The 24,374-nt window shown below is 36.4% G+C and overlaps 2 protein-coding genes across 3 annotated transcripts in view; one reads left to right on the forward strand and one right to left on the reverse strand.

Annotated features, from left to right (window-relative positions):
• Positions 1–3,427, forward strand: part of ppp3cca (protein phosphatase 3, catalytic subunit, gamma isozyme, a) — a 38,462-nt gene extending 35,035 nt beyond the window's left edge. For both annotated transcript variants that reach the window (XM_084413799.1, XM_084413800.1), the window contains one exon: positions 894–3,427. In XM_084413799.1, coding sequence (XP_084269925.1) covers positions 894–1,057 — 164 coding nt within the window. In that variant the 3' untranslated portion in view covers positions 1,058–3,427. The remainder of the gene's footprint in view (positions 1–893) is intronic.
• Positions 3,428–3,429: 2 nt separating this feature from the next.
• Positions 3,430–22,739, reverse strand: adam28 (ADAM metallopeptidase domain 28). Its single transcript, XM_084413798.1, has 22 exons — positions 22,554–22,739; positions 21,573–21,661; positions 21,421–21,494; positions 21,199–21,277; positions 20,996–21,072; positions 20,079–20,274; positions 19,727–19,789; positions 19,312–19,383; positions 18,408–18,577; positions 18,108–18,189; positions 15,223–15,353; positions 14,607–14,784; positions 13,686–13,775; positions 8,803–8,998; positions 8,595–8,697; positions 8,325–8,481; positions 5,534–5,614; positions 5,261–5,351; positions 5,069–5,177; positions 4,899–4,989; positions 4,704–4,790; positions 3,430–4,070 (listed from the first exon to the last, which is right to left on the reverse strand). Exons 1-22 carry the CDS (start codon positions 22,612–22,614, stop codon positions 4,044–4,046), a joined length of 2,304 nt encoding a protein of 767 aa, XP_084269924.1. The 5' UTR covers positions 22,615–22,739; the 3' UTR covers positions 3,430–4,043.
• Between the last annotated feature and the right edge of the window lie 1,635 nt (positions 22,740–24,374).

A 24,374-nucleotide genomic window follows, 5' to 3' on the forward strand; every position in this document is an offset into this window, starting at 1 on the left:
TTAGTTCACCCAAAAAATTACATTATCCCATAATTTACTCACTCTGAAGTCATCCTAGGCACATATGACTTTCTTCCTTCAGCCGAACACAATCTGAGGTATTTAAAAAAATATCCTGGCGCATCCATCCATCATAAAAGTAATCCATATGGATTAATCAAGGCCTTTTGAAGCGATGCTTTTTTGTAAATCAAATATCCATATATTTTTTTTTTACTTTTATAAACTATAATCACTAGCTTGTGGTAACGTCCGTCCGCATGTTCACAAGAGTCGAGTTCCAGCGTATGACGTAGGTGTAGTGTAAGGTGAGAGTAGACGCCTCTCGCTGTTCAAACAAATAGGGCTGGGCAACAAACTCAAGCTTTTTAAAAAATCTGACCAGACCAGTGTTTTGTTTTGCGCTATCCTCTGAGCTTCCACGTTCGTCAATAGGTCATGCGTCGGGTCAGTGTTCACTCATTGGCCGGAAGCCAGTCATTATGGAGATTTATGGATCACTTTTATGATGGATGGATGCACTTTTTTTGGGCTTCAAAAAACAAGGTACCATTCACTCCCAAAATAAAGCTTGGAAGAGCCAGGATATTTTTTTAATATAACTCTAATTGCGTTTGGCTGAAAGAATAAAGTAATATACACCTAGGATGGCTTGAGGGCGAGTAAATTATGGGCTAATTTTCATTTTATAACCCTTTAAATAATTAATCAGATGAATAGGCTTTTTGATCACTGTAACTGGCCAAATGTGTTTTGTATGCTACCACAGTTTGTTAATTGTCTCATTAAACAACGTTTAACTAAACACTGAAAGTTATCCTTAATCCTCATGCACATTTTCCTAACCAGCTCATTTTCCTTGATTTTTTTAATTATTTTTTTTCCCCTGTTAGCCATCCAAGGCTTCTCTCCTACACGGAAAATCCGCAACTTCGAGGAAGCTCGTGGCCTGGACCGAATAAACGAACGGATGCCTCCTCGGAAGGACGGCAAGCAACCTGACGGGACTACGGTTAACACTGCCAACGAGAAAAACGGCACTGACGGGAGTGTGTAAGGGGAGATTTTGCACTTTTCCTCTCCTCCATAGCATTTTCTCTTGCTCTGCCACGTTCTCCACGAGACAGACCCCTCAACTGCCTGGGATGTGGAGAGGATTCATTCCACAAACAGAGAGACAAATCACTTACAACTAAGTACAAACATGAGATTTTATTTATTAAATGAAATGTATTAGATGTACTTGATAGCAACATTTTAAAGATGAGTGAACATTTGAAAGTGTGCAAAATACAGGTATACAGTCACAATGTGTCAACCTTTAAACTGAGACTACAGTTTTGTAACCCGAAGACAGAGATATGGATTTAAGATGCTTTACAGATCAAGAGATCTAGTTAATACCGTTTTATAATATTGTATGTCAAAATGTATTTGGCCAGGGATGGTTTTGAATATGCTGGCATAAAAATGTCTGTAAGGGATATAAGGCAACGTAAACCTAAGGGAAATAAGTTCTAAGTTCATTGAAAACTATTTTATAGCTACTTAAATGTTATTCCGTTTCAGACTAAATGAAAATATTAGCTGCTTTGGGTTCCACGTGTCTGTTTCTACATGGAAAAACTAGCATTGAAATGAGTTTTTTCCTAAAACAGCACTTGAATCCTGCCAGATGACACACCACATGCAAGGAGGCATAACAGTCGATCTTAAATAGAAGCTGTTTGATTCTACTTTTGTGAGTGAAAAAAAGAAGTAACAAAGCAAGTCTTATGAAAGCACTGTCTCAATCACATAACGTAACTTCTGCATCTGTACTGGAAGTTATTTTGGTCTTTTTAGAGCTATCGTTTAACAGACGAGACGAGGCTCTCTTTCCACCGTTTCTTTTCTGCCACTCTTTTTAACGTGCTGATAGATGAGATTGGCAACCAGTTTTATTTGTTACTATATACAGTAGAATCTGTTAGTATGCTTATAAGCTCGTGTACAAATGTAACAGCCAATGTTGGATGTGTGAAGTTGCTTTGATCGACTCAAACGCCAAAGTCTTTTTTTTGTGCTGTGATGAGTTAGCTGCCAGAGCTCTAACCTACCCCATTTTGGGCTATGATGGGGAGGTAATATTGCACTAAATGCAAGTCCTTGTAAATAGAGAACATGTATATGTAACTCTGAAGCAGGAAGTCTTATTCTCTCTTTAAAGAATGTCCACCAGGCCATCATTTACAGCAAAGTATTCATCCTCTGAAGAGAAACTGCTCGTACAGACTGTCAATTTAATCCGGTTCGTGCTTGCGACATTAACAGAGCTTGATAAATGTGTCACAAACTGACTTGGTGGTTTCAGCTGTAACACTATGTGAGGGACGCGGGAGGGATTTTTTTTTTTTAACGTGGTGGCTGCTTGTTTGAACAGGTTTTTGGAAAAGTTGTGATTTGTCTCCGCCTACTGTTGAGATACAGAGACTATAGAGGAACAGCATTAAGCCTTTTAATGCGAGTGTTGTTTCTTTATTTTAACAAGAGCAGCACGTTTATCTGGTTTTTAAGCAGGTTTAATCCTGATTTGCGATGTTGAATGTCTGATGCTATGCACATGAGCAACCCACCCCATTTAGCGGGTCATTTTCTGGAAGCATTTGAAATGTATTTAACATTTTAGACAACAGTTAATTTTGTAATGTTCTTTTGTCACTCTTTTCTTTTTTCTTCTCTTTTTCAATACAGGACCGGTTCTTCACATGAGTGTGATTTAAGTCACCTTTTTCATTCCAAAAGCAGTCAAACTAATAATATGACAAATATGTTGTGCTCATCTTTAGGTGTATGAACTTTTAATAGAAATAAATGTGATTCCAGTGTAGTCTTCTGACATACTGCACTGATTTAATCCTGCAGAACACACACACACACACACACACACACACGCGCGCACTCATCTCTTCAGGAAATGCTGTATCTGTGGACTCTAAAGGGAAAATGTGCTACATTTATTTGCATGTATTTCAACTGATACCAATGAAAGTTCTGAGATTAAGCAGCTGATCTGGGATTAGTTCTACTGTTATAATGGTTTAACAGGGTGTGGGCTGGTCTTAGTATACTGGTTACCTGAAGTTCTAGAAATGAAGAGGAAGTTTGAACTTTCTGTTTGCATTCATTTTGAGTGTTAAAGAGCTGAAATGTTGAGTATTAGGCCTTCACCGACTCAGAGACTCAATTAAGTCCCTGAAACACCATTTGTGGGAATGTTTAGAAATGTTTATGCACAATTATAGCATAATTATAAGTACAATTTGGGGATTTAAATGAACAATCCTTTTGTCAAGTACGTGTAATGTGAGGCCACCTTAAATTCTTGATATTATGTAGATGTATCAGTTGAGAAGATGAATAAAAAAATGAAATACTGTGGACCTCAAGTTTGGTCATATATTTATTTTTAAAAAATCACCTGAATGTGTTTTTCAATGTACATTACAGTAGGATTGCATTTTACAGTAGAATCAGATTTCATAAATGCAAAACTGAAGTAAACATTAAGCATTTAGATTTGATAATATCTGTTGAAAGTGCATTGTAGCAAAATGTATGTAACAAAGTACAGTGTTGGTTTCAACTGCTTGGCAGACATTGCTATGAAAAACTAGAAAACAATCACATCTATGACAGTTAGTGACTTTACAGAGGGGGAGTGACATTTTTACAAACTTTAGAAAAGCAGCGTTCTAATTTTGTCTCTTGAACATTCAGTGGATGTGAGTCAGCTATCATTGCTGACCGCAAATAATAAAAATCATTACACAAGAGAGGCTCATTTACACAGAAACAGACTGTACAAATAAATAAATGTAAAAAAAAAAAGAAAAAGTTTTTTAGTTAAAAACAAACATGACTTAAAATTCATTATTTGGCTCAAGGACAGTCTTGCCGTTTATTAAGCCTCAGTCTCTTTCAAACACTTGCAATCCCGTCTGGAGTAATTGACCATCCCAAAGTGCAAGTTCAACTTTTTGAGGTTTGACAGGTGCTAGACATCACACCTTTGGAGGTGGTCTAAGAGCCTGCAAGGAGGAAAATTCATTTAGAGGAAAAAGATATATTATGTTTCTGAAGACATTATAATCATCAGACCACATTTTTCAAATGTATTATTCATTTGAAATGAACATGTTTGCTAAATTTATACATGTGAACTTGCCAGATAATCTTTTTAATGCTTTGATTTTTTTTTTTAAGCTGAGTGACTGGTATGGTACAGTATTAAAGGTACAGTATAGTTCAAAAGACACAAATTTCTGTCAAAGTGTATTCAGCTCTTCCTTGTTTTTATAGCAGAATATCCAAGCTTAAAGTAAATGGTGACCAAAGCTGTCAAGCAAGATTTTCAAAAAATACTTAAATTTCAGTCTGTTTCTCACACACAGCTATTGCACTACTTTAGTAGATGTTGAATATTGTATACAAGTCACATGGACTATTGGTACTCTTATGATGCCTTTTTAACATTTGGGAGATTGACAGCTCCTGATCCTCATCTACTTAAATTGTGTGTTAAAAAGAGCAGCACGAATGCTAAACACTTGTGTTCTACAGAAGTCAATATAGGTTTGAAAACAAACATGAGAATGAGTAAATGGTTACAGAATTTTCATTTCTTTAAATACTGATGTTGTGGTGTGTACATGTTGTGTTACCTGACGTGCCATTCTGAAGTCATTATGTAGAGCTCTGGACTGGACTGAAGAGGGTGGAGGTGGAGGAGGTGCTTTAGGTTTTATTACCTAAGAATATAAAGATCACAAGTTCCTGATCACACTTTCATCATTCACTGAGTATCGATTTTATAAGAGATTTGTTTGTTCAAATGAAGTTAAATGTGACCGAGTTACCGGAGATGGCTTCTGATTTGGCATCGGCAATCTCTGTTGGCTCAAGTCAGGGATGTCAACTATATGAACTTTCTGCTGCCTTGGACGTCCTCTGAGAAAACAGCAGCATTAAATACAGTTGATTTATTGACTTCCCCAAGTGTGAATGCATTTGTTTACTGTACTCTTACCTGGATGAATGTGGTGAACTGTTTCTGCGTTTGTAAAAGAAGACGGCCAATCCGATTAGAAGTATCCCAATCAGAACACAGACAACCACAGCAATGGCTACCGTCACACCTAGAAGTGCAAAAAATCTCATTCATGATCCTCAAAACTAAAAGAATATGAGGCTATTTTGAATGCAGTATCTGCAGTACTACCTTTAGACAAACCGTCACTTTCGGTTGGTGTTTCACAATCTGGCGGCAGCCATCCAGGTTCACATCTGCATTGCAGTCTGTGGTCACAAACCTGTAACATATACACATATTAATTCCTCTAAACCACAGTTACAACTTCTGATGTGAAGCAAAGTTATGTTAATAGACTTGAAATAGTCATAAACCAATGAGCTCTTGAAATAAAGCACAGATTTGTTTCATTTTATGAGAAAAACGAGAAGTTAATGTTCGAGAAAGGAATATTTGACCTACCGCATGGCCTTTGCATTTGGCTGAGCAGTTTGTTGCTTTGTAAGCCGTCTCTATGTCAACGCACTCGTTCTGGTTACAAACCTGAGTAAACAAAATAAATGAATGAATAATATGCTTCCTGATGCTTAAAATAATTTAAATGTCACAATTGTGGCAAACCTAAAAAAGTTTGTGTTCTTTGTGTTAGAGGTCTTTGAAGAAATTGATGGTTATTGAACTTGTAGCGGAGAGCAGATCACCAGTCTGCATGGTGATGAAATCAAATTAATTAATGCAGTCCAAATCCACCAAACCCCTGTCTCGCTCTGACTCAAGCTATTCTGACATTCCAAAGCACTCTCATTTACGACACCTCTGTTGTCTTAAGATTGCTCTGTGCCTTGCAGACCAGATGGCACCAAAAAATGGTGTAAATCATGGACTATCTCTCTCTCTACGTGATCTCTTACGTCTAAATCAACAAAGACCGTCTGTTTAGGGCTTGGAGAGCCTAAAGCCTGTTTTATACTTCTGCGTCGAACTGCCGCCGTAGCTACGTCGTAGGCTGTGTGTAGCGCGCGTACCCTTCAGCGTACCCTGACGTGCACCTCTCCAAAAATGTAACAACGCGTCAATTCTACGCGGACACAAGCGCTGTGATTGGTCTGCCAGAACCCCTCCCTCGGGGTTTCATGCTGCCCAGGTGCGCGTCAACGCGGACAACGACACAGAAGTATAAATTAAAACCAACACATTGCCTACGGCGTATAGGCTCCGGCGTATGTCCGACGCAGAAGTATAATGAGGCCTTAACGCTGACCAATGAGAGCGAGCCCGAAAGCACCCCCTCCTAGGGAGTCTCTCGAACACTGATTTGCACATAGACACTAATTAACTCTTCACAACAATAAAACAGTGTTGTAAGAACAGATGCCCAAACATGTGGTTTCTGCTGAGTACATCAAGGCAAGGAGTCAAACGAACGCACACACATAAGCCTCACCCCGCAGCGTCAGGGACAAGAGTTCAGCGTGCGGTTGTGAACTTTCCACACACATACAGAAAACACATGAAGCCCCACCACGTGTGACCCAAAATCCTTGTATAAAATATTTTAAATGTATTTTCTTGATGTGCATGATTCCCTGCCCCAAATGTTATGCCTATATAGGTTATTGGCCTGTAATCACTCTGTGGTACCCCCAATTACAAGAAATGATGTACCTCCTTGATTTTAGATCTTAGAACTGTCATTCGCGGTATTGCCATGTTCCACAAACCCCAACGATGCTGGATCTTTAACACAAAATATCAGAGAATGCATTGTTTATTAAATACCAGCGTTATTAAGTTATGGACGAATCCATCGTTTCAAAACCCCGCGGGAAGGGAGGCGTATAGACCTCGAAACGTCAGGAGGTGGGCCCGATACGTTGTTAAAGACGATTGGCCCACGTACGTGAGGGAGGCGTGAGTTTAGCCCTTTAAAATTCCGCGCCCCTCTCCTCTCAAGTGCATTCCGCCAGAGAGAGAAAGACGACACGCCTCCTTCCCTCAAGGAAGTTTCGCTCGCTTTTTATTTTCGTTTTATTTCCAAGTCTTTCTTAGAGTTACTATTACTTCAGTATAGTCTTCTGAAACCAACCCACGAAATCAACTTAAGGCTAAGATAATCTTTGCTGAGTTTTCGCTCGCTTCAAGTCGCCATAGCAACCAGACGCTGTGACCACGTGATCCAGGTGCCTTTATATCCAACCCAGACGAACACACACACAGAAGGCCGATCTTCCAAACAGAGTAACGTAGATCTTTTAAATTTGCAATCTGAAGGAAATGCTGTTTAAAGTGTCTAAATATTACTGAGAAACGTTGGGGTTTTGTGGTGAACGACTAAACTGTTTCTATCTCTATCTCTAAATTCTCTTTCACACACACACATACACACACACACATACACACACACATACTCTCACCCACGTGTGCAAAGATAAACACACTACCACGTGCTCACGAAGCCGCCGACACACCCACCTTACAAACGCTACCATCTCAACATCTCACACGCACACCTAAAATCATTCTTACCTCCAGTTTGATTCTCTCTCTCTCTCTCTCTCTCTCTCTCTCTCTCTCTCTCTCCCCTTCTCTCAAACCCTTTTTATTTTGTTGTATTTCTGTATTACGATCGTTATATTGCCTGTTTTGTTTATGCATTTTTATTCATGCGTGATTTGAAGTAATTGTGTAATCGCTAGCTTGTTTAAATAAACTTTGTTAAATCCTTTGAATTAAGTTTGCCTGTTTGTTTCAAATTCTGAGTCCCTGAGGAGTGCAGATTTTACCTTATAAGCTCTACGATTGGTCTTACTATTAAAAGAAATCTAAAATTGTCTAAAACACGAAGATAATTATCTTCTTTGTGGCCACAAGAAAGTGTTATCTATCAGTGTTAAAGACGCCCGATTTCTGTTCATAACTTATACATTCGGTCCGCTGGACGGCCCGTCTGCATGATAAATGAACATTCTTCAACTTCTACCTCAAATTCCCCCTAATTGAGTAAATTCTACCCGTCTCTATCAGTGATTACTATAAATAATTGGGAAATCGCTGATACAAGCCGAGGTTTTGACCTATTCCCTATTTTTGAATAAATTAATTTATGGAAGCAACAGATGCATATTCACATTGATGAATATTACCGCTAATTCGAGCTAATTAATTCCCCAACACCAAGTCATTGTTGTTACAAACTACAAAGTAATGTGTGTGTTTGTAGTATAACTGACATGCATATGGAGATCAGCCTTACCAACCCTTCCCCACATTTGGTGCCAGTGTCAACTTGGCCGTAATCCTCTTCAGGATTGCCGTAGAATGTGGCTTTACAGTTGAGGAATGCTACCAACCGTCCATAATTAGGACTTTTTTGGCCATTTACACAGAACAGTTTTCCACACATCACATCTCTGTAGATAGATAAATACAATTGGTGGTTGATCAGATGGGGCAAAATAGTTATTGAGCTGTATGATATGTGAAAGGATTATTAATAGATGTACAGATGGATGTAAAATCGTACTGTTTTTGGCATCCGACATATTTATTGCCATAACGTTTGCAGTAAGCGTAGGACTCTGCTTTTGTGTTATGGCTGTAGCAATTGTCTCCAGCCACCTCAGCATCTATATTTATTTATTTTTGTAATAAAAGAAAAGTTAGTCATGTGGGGTTCTGCACTGATTATTTTTCAGTATTATTGTGTTGCATCAATATAGTGCTGTACTTACTTGAACCCCACATTTTAATACACTGCTCCTTTCTCTGAGGACACAGGCCATTGTAGCAATAACCTTTCCCATTGCTGCAAGGGAGTCCATTGACTGTAAAGACATCTTCAGGACACATGGCTGATTTTCCAGTGCAGGACTCAGGCAAATCACAGTCATTATTTATTGGACGACACACATGTGAGGCTGACATAATCTGATGGGGAGGAATAAAAAACATGCGTAGATTATACTTTCAGAGCAGTAAGTATAAGTAAAGTACAGTGTAGAGTTTGGGTATGCAGGGTATACATGTGCACATGGCTTTATTATAATATTATGGGAAATATTTCAACCATTTCTTTATTTCGGTTTAAAAAACCCAATTGGTACGAAAACAGAGAGAAGAGAGAACAGAAGCGTCATTTGAGTCTCATCATTATTCATGAAAAGGAACACCTCTCCAAAAATAGTGGAATACAACACCCCTTACTGACCCCCTATCACACCCCTTACCCCTTGTGATAAGCTCAGATTCAGAATCACTTGCAGTCCATATTGGGAAAGGAGCAAGCAAATGGATAGTTTCCCCAAAAATGAAAATTCTGTCATCATCTACTCATCCTCAAGTTCTTCCAAACCTATATGAATTTCTTTCTTCTGCTGAACACAGAAAAATATATTTTGAAGAATGTCGTTAACTAAACAGTTGATGGGCCCCATTGACCTCCATAGTATTTTTCTTCCATACTATGGAAGGGGTCCATCACCTGTGTGGTTATCAGCATTCTTCAAAATATCTTCTTTTGTGTTCAGCAGAAGAAAGAAATTCACACAGGTTTCAGTGTAAAAAAAGATATGATCAATAAGTTATGATACATTTGTTTTTACATTGCTTTAACACATCAAAATAAGTTAAGCACTTTTCAACATTTTGTATAAGTTATACAAGATTTAACTCATTTTTTAAGTCAGTTTCATGTAATTTAACCTACTACGGTATGCATTATGTTCTAACAATGAAATATTTGTTCAAATAAGTAATGAAATAGCTTCAATCATAAAAATCAAAAAAGATTTTTGAAAAACATATTTTTTGGGGCGACTTAGGGAAAAGTTGCCATTGACAACACTGTACCACAATGGAAAATGGTCAAAAAAAATTATGATTTTCTTTTCTATCTAATAGCACATTTCTTTTAGAAATTGATAGATTGATATACTTGGAACTCATGCACACCAAAAATAAGTAGATCCCTATCATTCCCTATCATTTGGCTAAATCATCCTCACTCTCATCACATGGAAGAGCTAACTCTGCACTCGTCCTATTGCCCTTTCCGTAAAATATTGTTGTATTCATTTTCTGAAAAGAAGAAATCAATTTGTTATTTATACATAAATACAACTACAATAAAACAAACACTTCATTAACTGCAATGATGGTACTATCTATTAAAATAATCCCAATGGGGAAATACATTACTGCAATTCCACTGTGGTACAGCGTTGCCATACGGCAACATACCTATTTTTCCATAGTGGTACAGCATTGCCATATGGAAACATTGACATTTTCTCAATTTGCAGGTGATTGATTTGATTTGTAAATAGAAATATCTAATTTACTTATAAAAGATGCTGCAAAAAAAATCCTCCTTGAGAAGAGATGTTTAGAAATGAGGTTAATAGAGCATTTTCTGGAGCACTTCAACAGGTGTCTTCCTTGTGAGGGTGACAGTAGGAAAGAGATGTCTGGGGGGACATTCAAATATCATTTGACTTAAAAACAGCACATCATCGGCTACCTTAAGGCATGCCCTTTTAAATCCCATAGTGCAATATATAAGGAAATTAGTAGAAATTAATTGTTGCCACATGGCAACGCTGTACCATAATGGGTTACGTTTCTAGTTTCCAAGTTACTAACCCTGAAATCGTTGGCGGAAAGTTTTATACATGGGATGGCCAAATTCTATAATGTGGCAGATTAAGAATATGAGGCCAAAAGGGTTGCTTAGCATTACCCCGCATTAGCTAAACATTTCTATACACTGTAAACCCGAATAAGTTGGCAAAACTCAAAAAATCGGTTGCCTCCATTTTTTTAAGTTAAGAAATTCAAAGTTTAAGTACAGTAAGCAGAGCTGGCAGATTTTTATTTTGAACTTATACATTTTAATTGTTCTTAACTTGAAATGTTTGAGTACACTAATTCATACATTTAACTTAAAACTTTCATGTAATCTCATTGTGAACACTTCATACTGTAAGACTGAAATAACTGTATGACTTGAGAAATTAGATAAATGCCAGGCAGTCTAGTTGAGGCCCTGAGAGGACACAGGACCTCTCTGGAAATGAACATTTGAACTCCCCCTTGTGCACTATCGTGACGAGAGTCTCACCACCGAGTCATCCTAATCTACATTTCATTCCCTCATCCCTCACTCTCTCTCTCTCATGCTCAGATCACCTGAATTCACCCAAGAATTTATATAGTTCAATGTGAATGAGTATCACCGAGTATTATATATGTTTGGTATCATTTGAAATGTCTCAGTGCGACTGGTACAAATGTCTCATTTCCAAATAAGTAAAACAAAAGGTAATATGGTTTTTAAGAGTTTAGAGATAACTGGCACACAAAGGAAGGTGGTCTCTAGACAAATGGTCTCATACCCCAAAAGGTGTCAACTCTGAATGTAAATTCCCATTGTTACCAGATGTTTCCATGTGAAAGAGGTTCTGTCAATATAATGAAATGCAGCAAAGTGCTCTTGGCCTTTTTGTAACTCAAGTTGGCCCATGATGCTAAGAGTGACCAAAACTCTTAGCATCATGTATTTTAATGTCGGGTTTGCATCTCTTCTCTTTATTCCAGAGCATTTGATGTTATTGTATTGATTATCCTTGAACTGATTATGAAATTGGCATGCTACATTTACCTGACATTTAAATTGTTACATTTTATTATTCTAACTGACTTTGACATTATTTTCATTAAAGAATTAAAAAGAATAGTCAAACATTCGCTCACTTTTAATGATGCACAGATATCATTAAAACCTTTTCATTTATGGAGTCAGATGAAATAACGAGAAAATACATATGAGAAAATGTACTTTGCCACGAGAAAAGACAGTAACACGCTAAGACCTTCCGCGCTGGTCGGATGCCGGACTTTGGGCCGATCGAGTGTGAGTTTACAATACATTTAACTTAAAACTTTAATGTAATCTCAATGTGAACACTTTTATTAGTATAAACTTAGCTAGCTTTAACAAGCTAGTTTGCTAACATGCTAATTTGTTAACATGTTAACAATAGAGTGTTATACAGTAGCATTTGCTGTATGAGTGCAACAATATAAATGTTGTTTTGCTCTCAAATCAAGCTGCATGCACCACTTGTCACCATGATGGTAACTATACACTGAAAAAAATGATTTATTGACTTAGTAGAATTTACTAAAAAAAATTATGTTAATTGGTTCCACATAATTGATTTTAGCTAGATTTAAACAAATGCATTACGTTGAACTAAGTTCAGCTTAATGCATTTGTTTAAATGTAGCTAAAATCAATTGTGTGGAACCACTTACGATAAAAACATTTAGTAAATTCAATGAATTTACTGAAATCATTGAATTTACAAAAAAAAATTATCATAAGTGGTTCCACACAATTGATTTTAGCTACATTTAAACAAATGCATTAAGCTGAACTTAGTTCAACGTAATGCATTTGTTTAAATCTAGCTAAAATCAATTATGTGGATCCAATTAACATAATTTTTTTTAGTAAATTTAACTAGTCAATGAATCATTTTTTTCAGTGTACTAAAACCAACATTAACAGAAATTCTTCTAAATTAGCATAACAAAATATTAATCACTACTAAATATCCCACTTAACATTAATCTTGCACAAAAAAACCCAAACATTATATTACACTTAATTTTAGCATTTACTCTCCCTTTCGAGTGCCATCGGCAAAGCATGCTGGGAAATAGACATCCCAGCCATTTCAGTTAAACTTAAGTTCGTCTAAATTAAAAGAAATAATTTCATAAAACTCAAAACAATGAAACAGTTCAGTTCACTTAAAATATATCAGTTCTGTGAACTTGAAAGAAAAAGAAAGTGCTCAATACTCATTAAAGTTCATTTGCTTGAACTAATTAGTTTAATTTAAGTTTGTCCTACTCAAACCAATTAATTATTTTGCGCGTTAGGGTTTACAATTTTTGACACTGCACTGTGTCTAGCACTGATGTGTAGCCCTATTCGTACCGGACTAGTTTTCCAGGGGGTTGTTTGAGAAATTCATGTTTCACAGACGTACTTTGCAATTTTAATCCTGTCCAAATCTGCAGGGCTGCTGATGATCTATTTTCTCTGTGTCACAGGAGTTCAAATTTGTCTAACTAGATAGATTCATTTGGAATTGCGCAGTACCATTAAAAAATCGGATGAGATTTGACTATAAACTTTCTAATCAATATATGAATAAAAATTTGATAATTTATAAAGAAGATCAGCTGGGCTGTCATTGACATTAAAGACTTTTAAAGACATTTAAGACTGTTTACAACAAGTCAGTTACCTAAAAACGTAGATTGGTCTAATTTGATACCAAAAAGTAAGACGGATTACCCCAAACTAAGGTATAAAGAATATTCTATATTATTTTATCTCTATATAAAGCATAGACTTTATTCCATCCACAGAAAGAAACATGTATTAGTGAATAGTCTATACACAATCTTCCAGCCTAGGCTGAAGTCATTTACATTACCACAATTTGGGACAAATATGGAAAACTATAACTGCCTCAGACCCGCAGTTGATTTGATATCTTCATGATTTGATAAATGATGCCCCCAACTCTTTGAATCTTACCTTGCAGTTTTCACAACATTCTCCTGTTGCACATTGTGAGCCCTCTGTCAGTTTGCAGGTGGTTGCATTGCAGCATGGGTTTGTACACTCCTATGCAAAAACATTTAGTGTTAATCTTGGTTGTGAAATAATGACACTGAGAATGTCTTACAATGAGATATCTTAGCTAGTGGGTGTGTTTAAGTTGTGAGCACATAATAAATGACCTTTTTAAGTTCTAGTTCAGAGAATTTAGAAAAGCTCCAGGAAAGTAATTTACTTGTCAAAGTAGACAATGAATGAATGAATGAATGAATGAATGAATGAATGAATGAATGAATGAATGAATGAATGAATGAATGAATGAATGAACATAAGGATCCAGTGAAAGTATGCAGTACATCCCACTCAAATTCTGTCCAAAAATAATAGATGACAAATGTGCATGTATAAACAAATCTGCAGTAATGCATATATTCCATCTGCAGAGAGTGCACTTATAGAATTAAGAATTTGCATATGAGAGATTGTCCATAAGTACACCAAACACAATGCTACTTTAGCAACTTGTTGTCAAATGTATGATAAAAAACTGTGCAGTATCTTTCTTCCTGACAGTATCTGGCTTTGATTTGTTGAGTACTTCTAGTCAAAATAGCCTAGTGAGGAATAGTTGTTTGTGTCTTTACATTCCTTGTCATCCTAAAGGGCATTTTGATATATATCTGCTCAAATCATTTATATTCTTTATAGGAATCTATTAATATCTAGGAAAAATGACAGTGGGGTTGTAATTCTAACAACATCAAAAAAAGCATTTTCAACAAATACCTTTATACTTGGTATATTTATTTTTGATATTTTGAGTAACTTAATATCAATTTGTTGCAAAAACATTTCAAATCATTGAATTCAGATATAGGAATCCCGTAGTCTGCTTACTTGCACCGTTCCACAGTCACATTCTTCTCCTGTCTCCAAAAATCTGTTTCCACACACAGCCGGCTGAATCAAATCTTTTGATCCGGGCATATTTAGAACACATTCTGCGTTTTTGTCGTTCAGGTACTCAGCATATTTGCCAGTACTGCAGCTGCTAAAGTGTTGAGGGATGAAATAGCTGCGGAGACAGAAATTTGGTTTTAGGCTCTCCATAACACAGAGATGATCAAAGTTATACATAAAAAATCTTAATATTTATTAATACTAACAGCAGTGTGGAATATAAATGTCTGTTAGGGTGATACATGAGTACAAATAACCTGTGAATACTTGTGGGAATCATTGTTTTTTTAGTTGAATATGCATTATGTAAGCTCTATATTTGAATTAAGCATATATAACACTTTATTTTAGTGTCCTTGTTACACGTTACATGTAGTAATAACTACAAATTATGCATAATTACGTGCAATTAACCTTAAAGCAAACCCTAAACCTAACCCTATAGTAAGCACATAGTATTACTCTACTTAAATGTATAATTACACTGTACACCTTAAAATAAAGTGTAAAAAAAAGTTCAACAATTTTTGTGATTGGCATATATAGGAGTTACCTGAGAGCAGCTGTCATAATGCAAGTGCTATCAGAACAAACACAGCTGCTGGTGTCATGATTCATCCCGAGATTGTGCCCCATCTCATGGGCCATAGTAGCCCCCACTGCTATAGAATTAGAGTTGTGATCCTTTGAAGAGGAAAGATCAGTTAGCACTCAAACTATAGATCGAGGCTTAACATTGATGAAATTATGGATTTTTAATTCAAATCTTTAATTAGTCTGTATTATAATCAAGTATTAGGAATAATTTGTGAGGAAGTAAAGAATAAGAGATTGCAACAATAAGTGGTACACCACAGACAAGATGATGGGAAACATCGTCAAAACACTTCCTTCATTATTGTGAAATCACCATTCTCTCTTCTCCAGAAGGATTTTGAAACAACAAACAAGACAGAACTCGCATAAGAAAACACAGATGTGTTTAAACTATATTTTAAACTCATTCGAATGTGAACGTCACCACGTATCACACACATGACCAGCGTCGCCCAATAGTGAGCCTACGTGTGACGTACAACACAGACGCGCTACGCTTAAACACTACGTGAAAAGACTCGAGGCCCAGAGAGAAGGAAATGAAAAGTGGAATAAAGTCGTTATTTTTGTTTGTTTTTGCGCACAAAAAGTATTCTCGTCGCTTTATAAACTTAAGATTGAGCCACTGGAGTCACTTGGACTATATTAACGATGTCTTTAATACATTTTCTGGGCCAGCAAGTTATAGTGTCTTAGAAGCCTATGGAGGAGTGAGCCAGCTCTCAGATTTAATCAAAAATATCTTAATTTGTGTTCCGAAGATGAACGAAGGTCTTACGGGGTTGGAACAACATGAGGGTGAGTAATTACTGACAGAATTTCCATTTTTGGGTGAACTAACCCTTTAATGAATTTGATGACTGAATTAACACTCCCGAACAATCTCCATACAATGGCTTTTATTTACAGTTACGTGAAAAAGAAAGGACACCCTTTAGAATTAAGTATCAGAACATAATAAAAATCATCTCGTCGTTGGCAGGTCTTAAAATTATTTAAGGTAAATACAACCTCAAAGTTAGGTAAATACAACCTCAGATGAACAACAACAAATGACATATTATAAGGTGTCATTATTTATTTAACAAAAATAAAGTCAAAATGGAAAATCCATGGGTGACAAACTAAGTACACCCATAGGATTCAATTGCTTGTTGAGCCCCTTTTAGCATCAATAAGTTGAAGGAATCGTTTTCTGAATGACAGTGTCCGTTTTTCGCATCGTTCTGAACAAATTTTGGCCTACTATTGGTTGGTTCAGTTCATCGAGGTTTGTGGGCCCGCCACACATTTCAATGAGGTTGAGGTCTGGACTTTCTGTTGCATGACCCAATATCGGCCAAGCTTTAGCTATCAGATAGATGGCCTCACATTTGACTCTAGAAAACGTTGGTATACAGAGGAGTTCATGGTCGACTCAGTGACTGCAAGGTGCCCAGGTCCTGTGGCTCCAAAACAAGCCAAAATCATCAACCCTCCACCAGCGTGATGGACAGTTGGTATGAGGTGTTTGTGCTGATATGCTGTGTTAAGTTTTCGCCTTGGCACTTGGCACTGTGCATTATGCCCAAACATCTCCACTTTGGTCTCGTCTGTCCAAAGGACATTGTTCCAGAAGTCTTGAGGTTTTTTCATAAGCAACTTTGCAAACCTAAGCCGTGTTTACCATTTTCAGAGAGAAGAGACTTTCTCCTGGCAACCCTTCCAAACATGCCATACTTGTCCCGTCTTTTTCTAACTACTGTCATGAACTTTAACATTTAACATGTTAACTGAGACCATGTAGAGTCTGAGATGTAGTTCTTGGATGTTTCGCGATTTCTCTGAGCACTGCACGGTCTCACCTTGGGGTGAATTTGCTGGGACGTACACTCCTGGAAAGGTTGGCAACTGTCTTGACTGTTTTCCACTTGTTAATAATCTTCCTTACTGTAGAATAATGGACTTCAAATTGTTTGGAAATGGTCGTATAATCCTTCTCAGATTGATGGCAGCAACAGTTGCTTCTCTAAGATCATTGCTGATGTCTTTCCTCCCTGGCATTCTGTTAACACACACCTGAATGCCAGCAAACTGCCAAGACTTCTGCTTTTAGGTAATCACACTTGCTGATGAGCAATTAATCCGACATTTGATTAGCAGCGCCTGACTGTTACCCACTTAATTCCTATGGATGCAGTAAGGGTGCTAGTTTGTCACCCGTGTCTTTTCCATTCTGGCCTAGTTTTTGTTAAATAAATAATGACACAGTGTAATGCCATGTGTTGTTATTCATCAGAGGTTGTATTTACCTAATTCTAAGACCTGCCAAGGACCAGATGATTTTTTTATTATGTCCTGACTGATACATAAAACCATAGAATTCAATAGGGTGTCATTTTTTTCACATGACTGTATATCACACACACACACACACACACACACACACACACACACACACACACACACACTCCAATATTGATGTTGATGTTAGATCTGCTATGCTGCTGCTGTTGGTTATTGCTGCTGCTGCAGAGCAAGTACAGGACTTGCTACTGCCAATACATACACAACACTCTGCTGTGAGCATGACAGACATACTACTGCTGTACAATATAGCATATATGAATTAACCATAGCAGATCTGTACAGCCTGTGCCATTTAGAGCTTCATGATATATATATCATAATTTCTTCATTAAAAGGTTCATACACAGACTTCAGTGCACAGTTAGTAATAGTGCATTTCTCTTTCTTTTATAGTGATCCTGACAAACTTGTTTATTTATTTTGATTAATATTATTTTAAATATATACTTTTGTCAAATATGTTTGTGACTTTTTTTAAGAGAATATGAATACCTGCACAATCCCTGTTGAAAGACCTCCACACAGGGTTCCAATGTAAGCTAGACCCACAGTTGATCCATCAAAGTCAATTGCACTGGAAGAAGGACAAAAAACAATATTCAAACTTTCAACCAATCCTGCTGGATTACATTCAGTTAGTTAATAAAGTGAATATATAATCTGTCTTCTTTCTGGTTCAGCCTAAGCCACGTAAAAGAGAACACAATGACGCAGATTGGAGCAGAGAAAGTATTTGGAGATGTTCTGAGCTGAATATTTGTATTTTCACACATGTAGTTAATTGGAGCAGACCTGAGGAGTTGGGCATTGTCGTGCTTCTTTCTTTTGACGAGATCACTGTTCCTCCAATTGGAAAAGCTGTTTAGAGTTTCTCCAGGAACAGAGGACACTGTTATCTTATCGCTGTCTGTCCACACTTCAAATCCCGTCAGAGCAACAAAGGTGTTGATTTCTTTATAGACCTGCACATCCAGAAAAGAGTGATAGAAAGATAATTATATGTTATTCTATTTTATGGGGTTCAAAATTCGGATAATTTCTTTCGGATTTAAAACCTTTTAAAATGACAAATTGTAGAGAAGTTTAATTGAAAAATTTACATAAATGTCTGAATTTTGTCAAATACAGAATTAGTACATGTACTGTATGTAGCCTACATCTATGCATTTAGTAGACACTTTTATTTAAATTGACTTACAATACAGGAACATAAGCATTTCATCACAGATATTTTGTTATTAGTTGTTACATTTGTATTTTGTATGTCCCACTTTTGGATGAAATTGACTCGTGAGCTTGTGGAAAACCTGATAGTCCATGTTATCCAGCATGATTGTCATCTTGTATGCTTCAGTGGAAGCAAGGAAGCCACAGACTATATCGCACATTCTATTCTAAGTCTAGAACCTAGAAATATTAAGATTCTGCACTATTTATTACTCATTTTATGCCATAATGTTCCTTTGTTTTAAATCACTTTTAAATGAAGTTTTAATGTTCAGATTTTTGGATTCCACTGTATATACGTTTTGTACTTATTTGGACATACATGTTTTTTAACCAAACCGGTATGTAGATGGCAAAGATCTGTATCTAGTCATGTAATCCTACCAATTATCACACTCAAGAACGTGTCATAACTGTTGCCATGCTGTACTTTTTGAATAGCATGTACTGTACGTCATCAGTGACTCACATTATTGATGAAATTGATGATCTCGAATATCCTCTTTCTCAGCTTCCCATGATTGCTGTCCATTTTCTTGTACTGAGGGGGGAATAAATTGAGTTATGTATCAAAGCATTACGTCTCTCATTAGTCACTCTGGTATTAGGAAACTCTCTCTGAAATCTGTTAGCATCAGTGTTTTTAAATTTACTGTGAGGAATTTAGAAACAGTTTGATTCCAAGAAAATGACAATGCTGAACAAACACAAAATCCCACATATGTTCCTCTAACCTTGTGAGTTTTTTTTGTTTAGAATGTCAAATATCAGCTGATAATGACTGAGACCTCCCCCCCACCCCCTCAAAAAATAATCATATTTATCTATTAATTATTAAATATCTGTTATATTGAAACATTAGGTGCGTTGATTCTTGCTCTTACTGCTCTGTTGTCTGCCACAAGGAAGAGCTCGATGTATTTTTGTTGCTGGAACAAACTTGGCCCCTGATCAAGAGGAAAGAAACAGGTGGAAAATAGAGAACAGAAAACAGAATAATGAATTCAGAGAAATCATTTTGAGAACAATACAAACTACCTTACTTCAGTGCATATGAATTAGGGTAATTTAGGACATTTCTTGCACTTTCAACTTCTGCAATTTATTGTGATCCTTTGCAGAACAACAATTGAGACTTTAACACATGACAACCCAGCTAGAATATGATTAATCCTTGTGAAACTTTAACCTTATTGTGCTTTGCTGCTTTTTGTAATGCCGAATAGACAGTCTTACTGAGGAACGAGAACGGGTTTTCAGAATGCGTGGAGGAGCGTCATCCTCACTCTCATCCCAACTAGTGTTGGTGACTCCACACAACCTCGGCGTGTCTCCAAGTGCCTCTTCATACTTAGAGACAGCATGGTCACCATCACCATTCTCTGACAACGGCTCGATCAGAAACCTCTGCTCCGCTGTTTGGAAATAGCCTCTGTGAAGATAATTCACACAATGGGCACAATGTGATTTGAGGGGTTACAGAGAGCAATTGATTAAGAGGTGACTTGAGAAACCATATGAAATTAATGTGTTTCATTCATCTAGGAAACACAAGTCACACTGTAACTTCCTTTAATTGCAGAAAGGTAAAAAAAAAACAGTTTGAAGCAACAAACCGCTGTATATGTGTAGCAATAGCAAGTGTAAAACCAGTAGTAGTGATTGAAAAAATATATATATTTCTGACTGAAATAGCTTTTTTAAAGGCTTTAAATATTTTAAACAAACTTTTTGAAGATTTCTGTCTACTTTGTAAAGCGTAAAGCTACTTGTAAAGTGGCCTTGAGGTTCTGAATGGCACTATAAATAAAAATGATTGTTATTATTTTTTAAAGCAACTTAAAGTCATGAAACAGAAGGTGCGACAGCCTTTTTCTCCCTATTGTGCGTAGTATACATGACTGAGACGGTAAGAAAAATGTAGAGTGGAACTTGATTTTGTCCATCTGAAATTGGATCGTTGGATTGTCGCTCAAAAACACGTCGTTGTAAGAGGGAGGAGGAAACTGTTTTGATTAAAGATTAGGAGGCACAGATCATTTATAATAAATACTAAAATGTCCCATAAAATATAAGAACTGCCTATTTTGATTTTCATGGTGAGTAATGATATAAATTGAAAAGAAATATAGTGTGAAATTGTGTTTCCCTACCGTAGTCCATTACAGATGCTCATGCTAACCAGCGACTCGCTGTCATTTACTATATTCCCATGATAATAGCATAAGTCCTGTGGATGAAAAAGGGATCTCTCACACTGTGGATTCAGAGTACTAATTTATTGCAGATTAATTTAGCAGTGTGTTAATGTCATAATGGTCTATTACTGGATAGGCCTATACTGGGAATAACATACCAGATCCTCAGGTGTGGTTGTAACAAGCATCCCGTCTTTAGTGTAGTGGGTCTCGCTGTAGTCTTTAGTCAGGATGCCACTGTTGACCAACAGACATAGGCCTATTAGATCAGTCAAAGCTCACTAACTGACCAATAATAATGTGTAATGTGTGAAATGTAGTTGTAATATGACACGCATATGTCACAAGATATGCAAAATATGCTGAGGAAACAGACTCACTCATTTTTCTGGAGATGCATTTCAATGCCTTTCCCACCTAGTGTCATAGCGTATTTCACTGTATCAGGTCTTGACTGCAGGAAAATAAATGATTTAGTTTAATTAAAATATTAAAATATATGATATTTAGTAGTGGGTAGATGAGAACTCACCTTTAAATCTCTTTTTTGTAGCTCATGTAATTTGATTGGTCGAACAATCTCATAAACCTTTTTTCCATCAAGTTCAGGGATGTGACCAACTATAGCAGATTGACAAACAGATGGAATTATAGACACTGAATAGTCATAAAGTACAGATACACAGTAACTATGATTTATTGGAATATGCTGTATACGCTGTAGGATTTAGATGGCAGAACTGTTCCAACTCATCCAAATATTTGAGTGAAAACACAAGTGTAAACTTGAACACAGTCTGTCTCAATCTGAAAGAGATTGCATTAATCAAAAAGGTCTTCTTTTTTTATTGAGCCTGAGGTGTTAAACTGATGCAGCCTTATATATAATCGAATAATCGAATATACACACTGCTATTGACCCAAAGTGATAGGGAGATTAAATCAAACAAAATTAATTGGTCACACTTTATATTGTAGTTACGTACTGAATCATATTAATTAACTTAATATATTAATAAATGGATTTTGTTGTGGATCTGCTTGTGAACACATCTTTTTAGTATTAATACTATTTTGGTAGAGGTCAATTGTATGTAATCATATTTACATGTAATACATGGACATCTGATGTGTTACCAATTATTTCACATTTCTTTGGAAACGTTATCTAAAAATATTGTTGAAAATTATACAAAACAATATCTTTCTAAATTTTAAGTATAATTTACATTTATGTATCTGAATCTCAGTAGTTTCAATAAATTCTAGGATCTGAATGAATAAAAAAAAAATGCTCACATACTTCTGCAATAAAAGTTCTGCAATTTTACAATCTGACACTGAACTTAAAAAAAAGTAAAAAAATTTAACAAACATGGTTCTCAACACAACATTGCCTTTCTTTGCATGAACTCTTAGACTGTGTCAGTGCAGCGTACTATTACTGCTAAAGTGCATAAATAAGTTAATCAGTCATTGTGGAGCAGAGGCACTGGAGTATCCAGTATCTTACCTGAGGGACTGAGTGAAACACACAGAGTGAAGATCCACAACATCAGGTGTCTTCTGGCCATTGTCAGTGAGCAGAACAACTGAAACAGGATAGGTTGGTTAAACGAAGTTTTATAGTCCACCCGAAGTGTAGTTTAGTCCACAGACCACACCTTATGCAGAACTGTCTAATCTCTATACATGCACTTTCAGGAAATGACACAGGGGTATAAAAGATTTGTGACCTGCTTAAACACGCCCCTGTCAAAAGAATGCAGGAAAAAATACAGGCAGGCTGTGACGTAACGAAACTTGCTTGGTGTTCACAAAGTGCTGTGTATTGCACATAGAGCCGTCACGTGTGAGTGTTCAATGCCCTTATTTGACTGCTCCGAATAGTGACCTAATGAAAAGTGACCTCTCTATCTATCTATCTATCTATCTATCTATCTATCTATCTATCTATCTATCTATCTATCTATCTATCTATCTATCTATCTATCTATCTATCTATCTATTTATCTATCTATCTAGGTGGTGACATAAAACTTCCGCTTCCCAGGACAAATTTTCTGAAACGCACATCATTTTACAGAGCAATATCTATTTGGAATCGACTCTCTGTTTCATCACGCAGAATTCAGAACAAATACAAATTTAAGAGGACAGTAAACCAGGAACTGCTGCAAATGACCTCGTGAAAGCTGGAAATTGTCATGTTCTTTCACTTCATAATATTTTGAATGTAATTGCAATGTTTGAATTCTTTTGATTGTAATTTGTGTTGTTATTGCTTTGTGTAATTTTATGTTGTGAATATTTTAAAGAGGACCCCAGGAAGATTAGCTGCCATTAAATGGGCCGCTAATGGGGATCCTAATAAAACAATAAAATAAAAAAAAAACAATATCTATCGTTAAATAGAATTGTCAGAGCAAAAATCTTTAAGAAAATGTCTTCACTTTTTTACATTTTACATTCACATTTTTACTCTGCGGCCAAGGGGAAATGTTCTACATTTCCTTATTGTTACAATGATATGTAAATGTAAAATGCAAATAGTTTGGCACAAATTAGCCACAAGTTGAATTGAACTTGTCTAATGTACAATGACCGTTGTGAAGATCTTGTCTCTTAACACTAAAACTAACACCACAAGAGGTTCAATCTACAACAGGAAACTGCATGTGCTTACCTCAAAATACACAGAGAATTGCCACACTAATAACAGCAATGGTATCTAAGCACCATAAAATGTGCAATGCATCTGACAATGTAATAAAGATATATTGTATTATTTTGAACCTTCATTTCAACATATACACTATTTTTTACATAATGTATTCAAGGACATTACACTGACAAATAATCATTTGAATAGATAAATATACTGCTTCCAGTGTAATGATTATTTCTCAAAATGATTTCTCAGATGATTATAAGCAAAACCAATGCATTTGTAAATCTAGAAACAAACAAAGTCTCAAGGAGTAAAACCTCCATAGTCCTCCATAAACTGTGCCTTACCTTCACTTTGTTGCTCCTCTTTCTGTTTTTTTGCTTGTTTGATTTTGAATTGTGTTCAAGACTGATTCATACTTGCTAATACTGGGTCTGTCTGCGGACACTGTCTGGTCGTCTAGTGGATTTCGAAACATCGTAATTCCTTCTCTTTTTCAGCCATGGGTTTTCATAAAGATGTCAGTGCTTGAAAATGTTTAATGTGAGCCAGAAATAGGAAGTTCCTGCCATGTAGTCTGTGATTTTGTCTCCCACTGAAATGCATTCTCACTCTTCTTCTAATACACAAGGTCAAGTCAAGGACAATAATGCAGTTATTGTG

The sequence above is a fragment of the Rutilus rutilus genome (genome assembly GCF_951802725.1).
Source record: "Rutilus rutilus genome assembly, chromosome: 7".
Taxonomy (NCBI): domain Eukaryota; kingdom Metazoa; phylum Chordata; class Actinopteri; order Cypriniformes; family Leuciscidae; genus Rutilus; species Rutilus rutilus.

Coding starts and splice junctions, on each gene's coding strand:
- adam28 (XM_084413798.1), bottom strand. CDS start 22,614: ATGGCCAGAAGACACCTGATGTTGTGGATCTTCACTCTGTGTGTTTCA. Junction 18,578..19,311: donor TCATCAATTTCATCAATAAT/GTGAGTCACTGA, acceptor CTGGATGTGCAG/GTCTATAAAGAAATCAACAC. Junction 8,999..13,685: donor AATGTTGTGAAAACTGCAAG/GTAAGATTCAAA, acceptor CCTCCCCATCAG/ATTATGTCAGCCTCACATGT.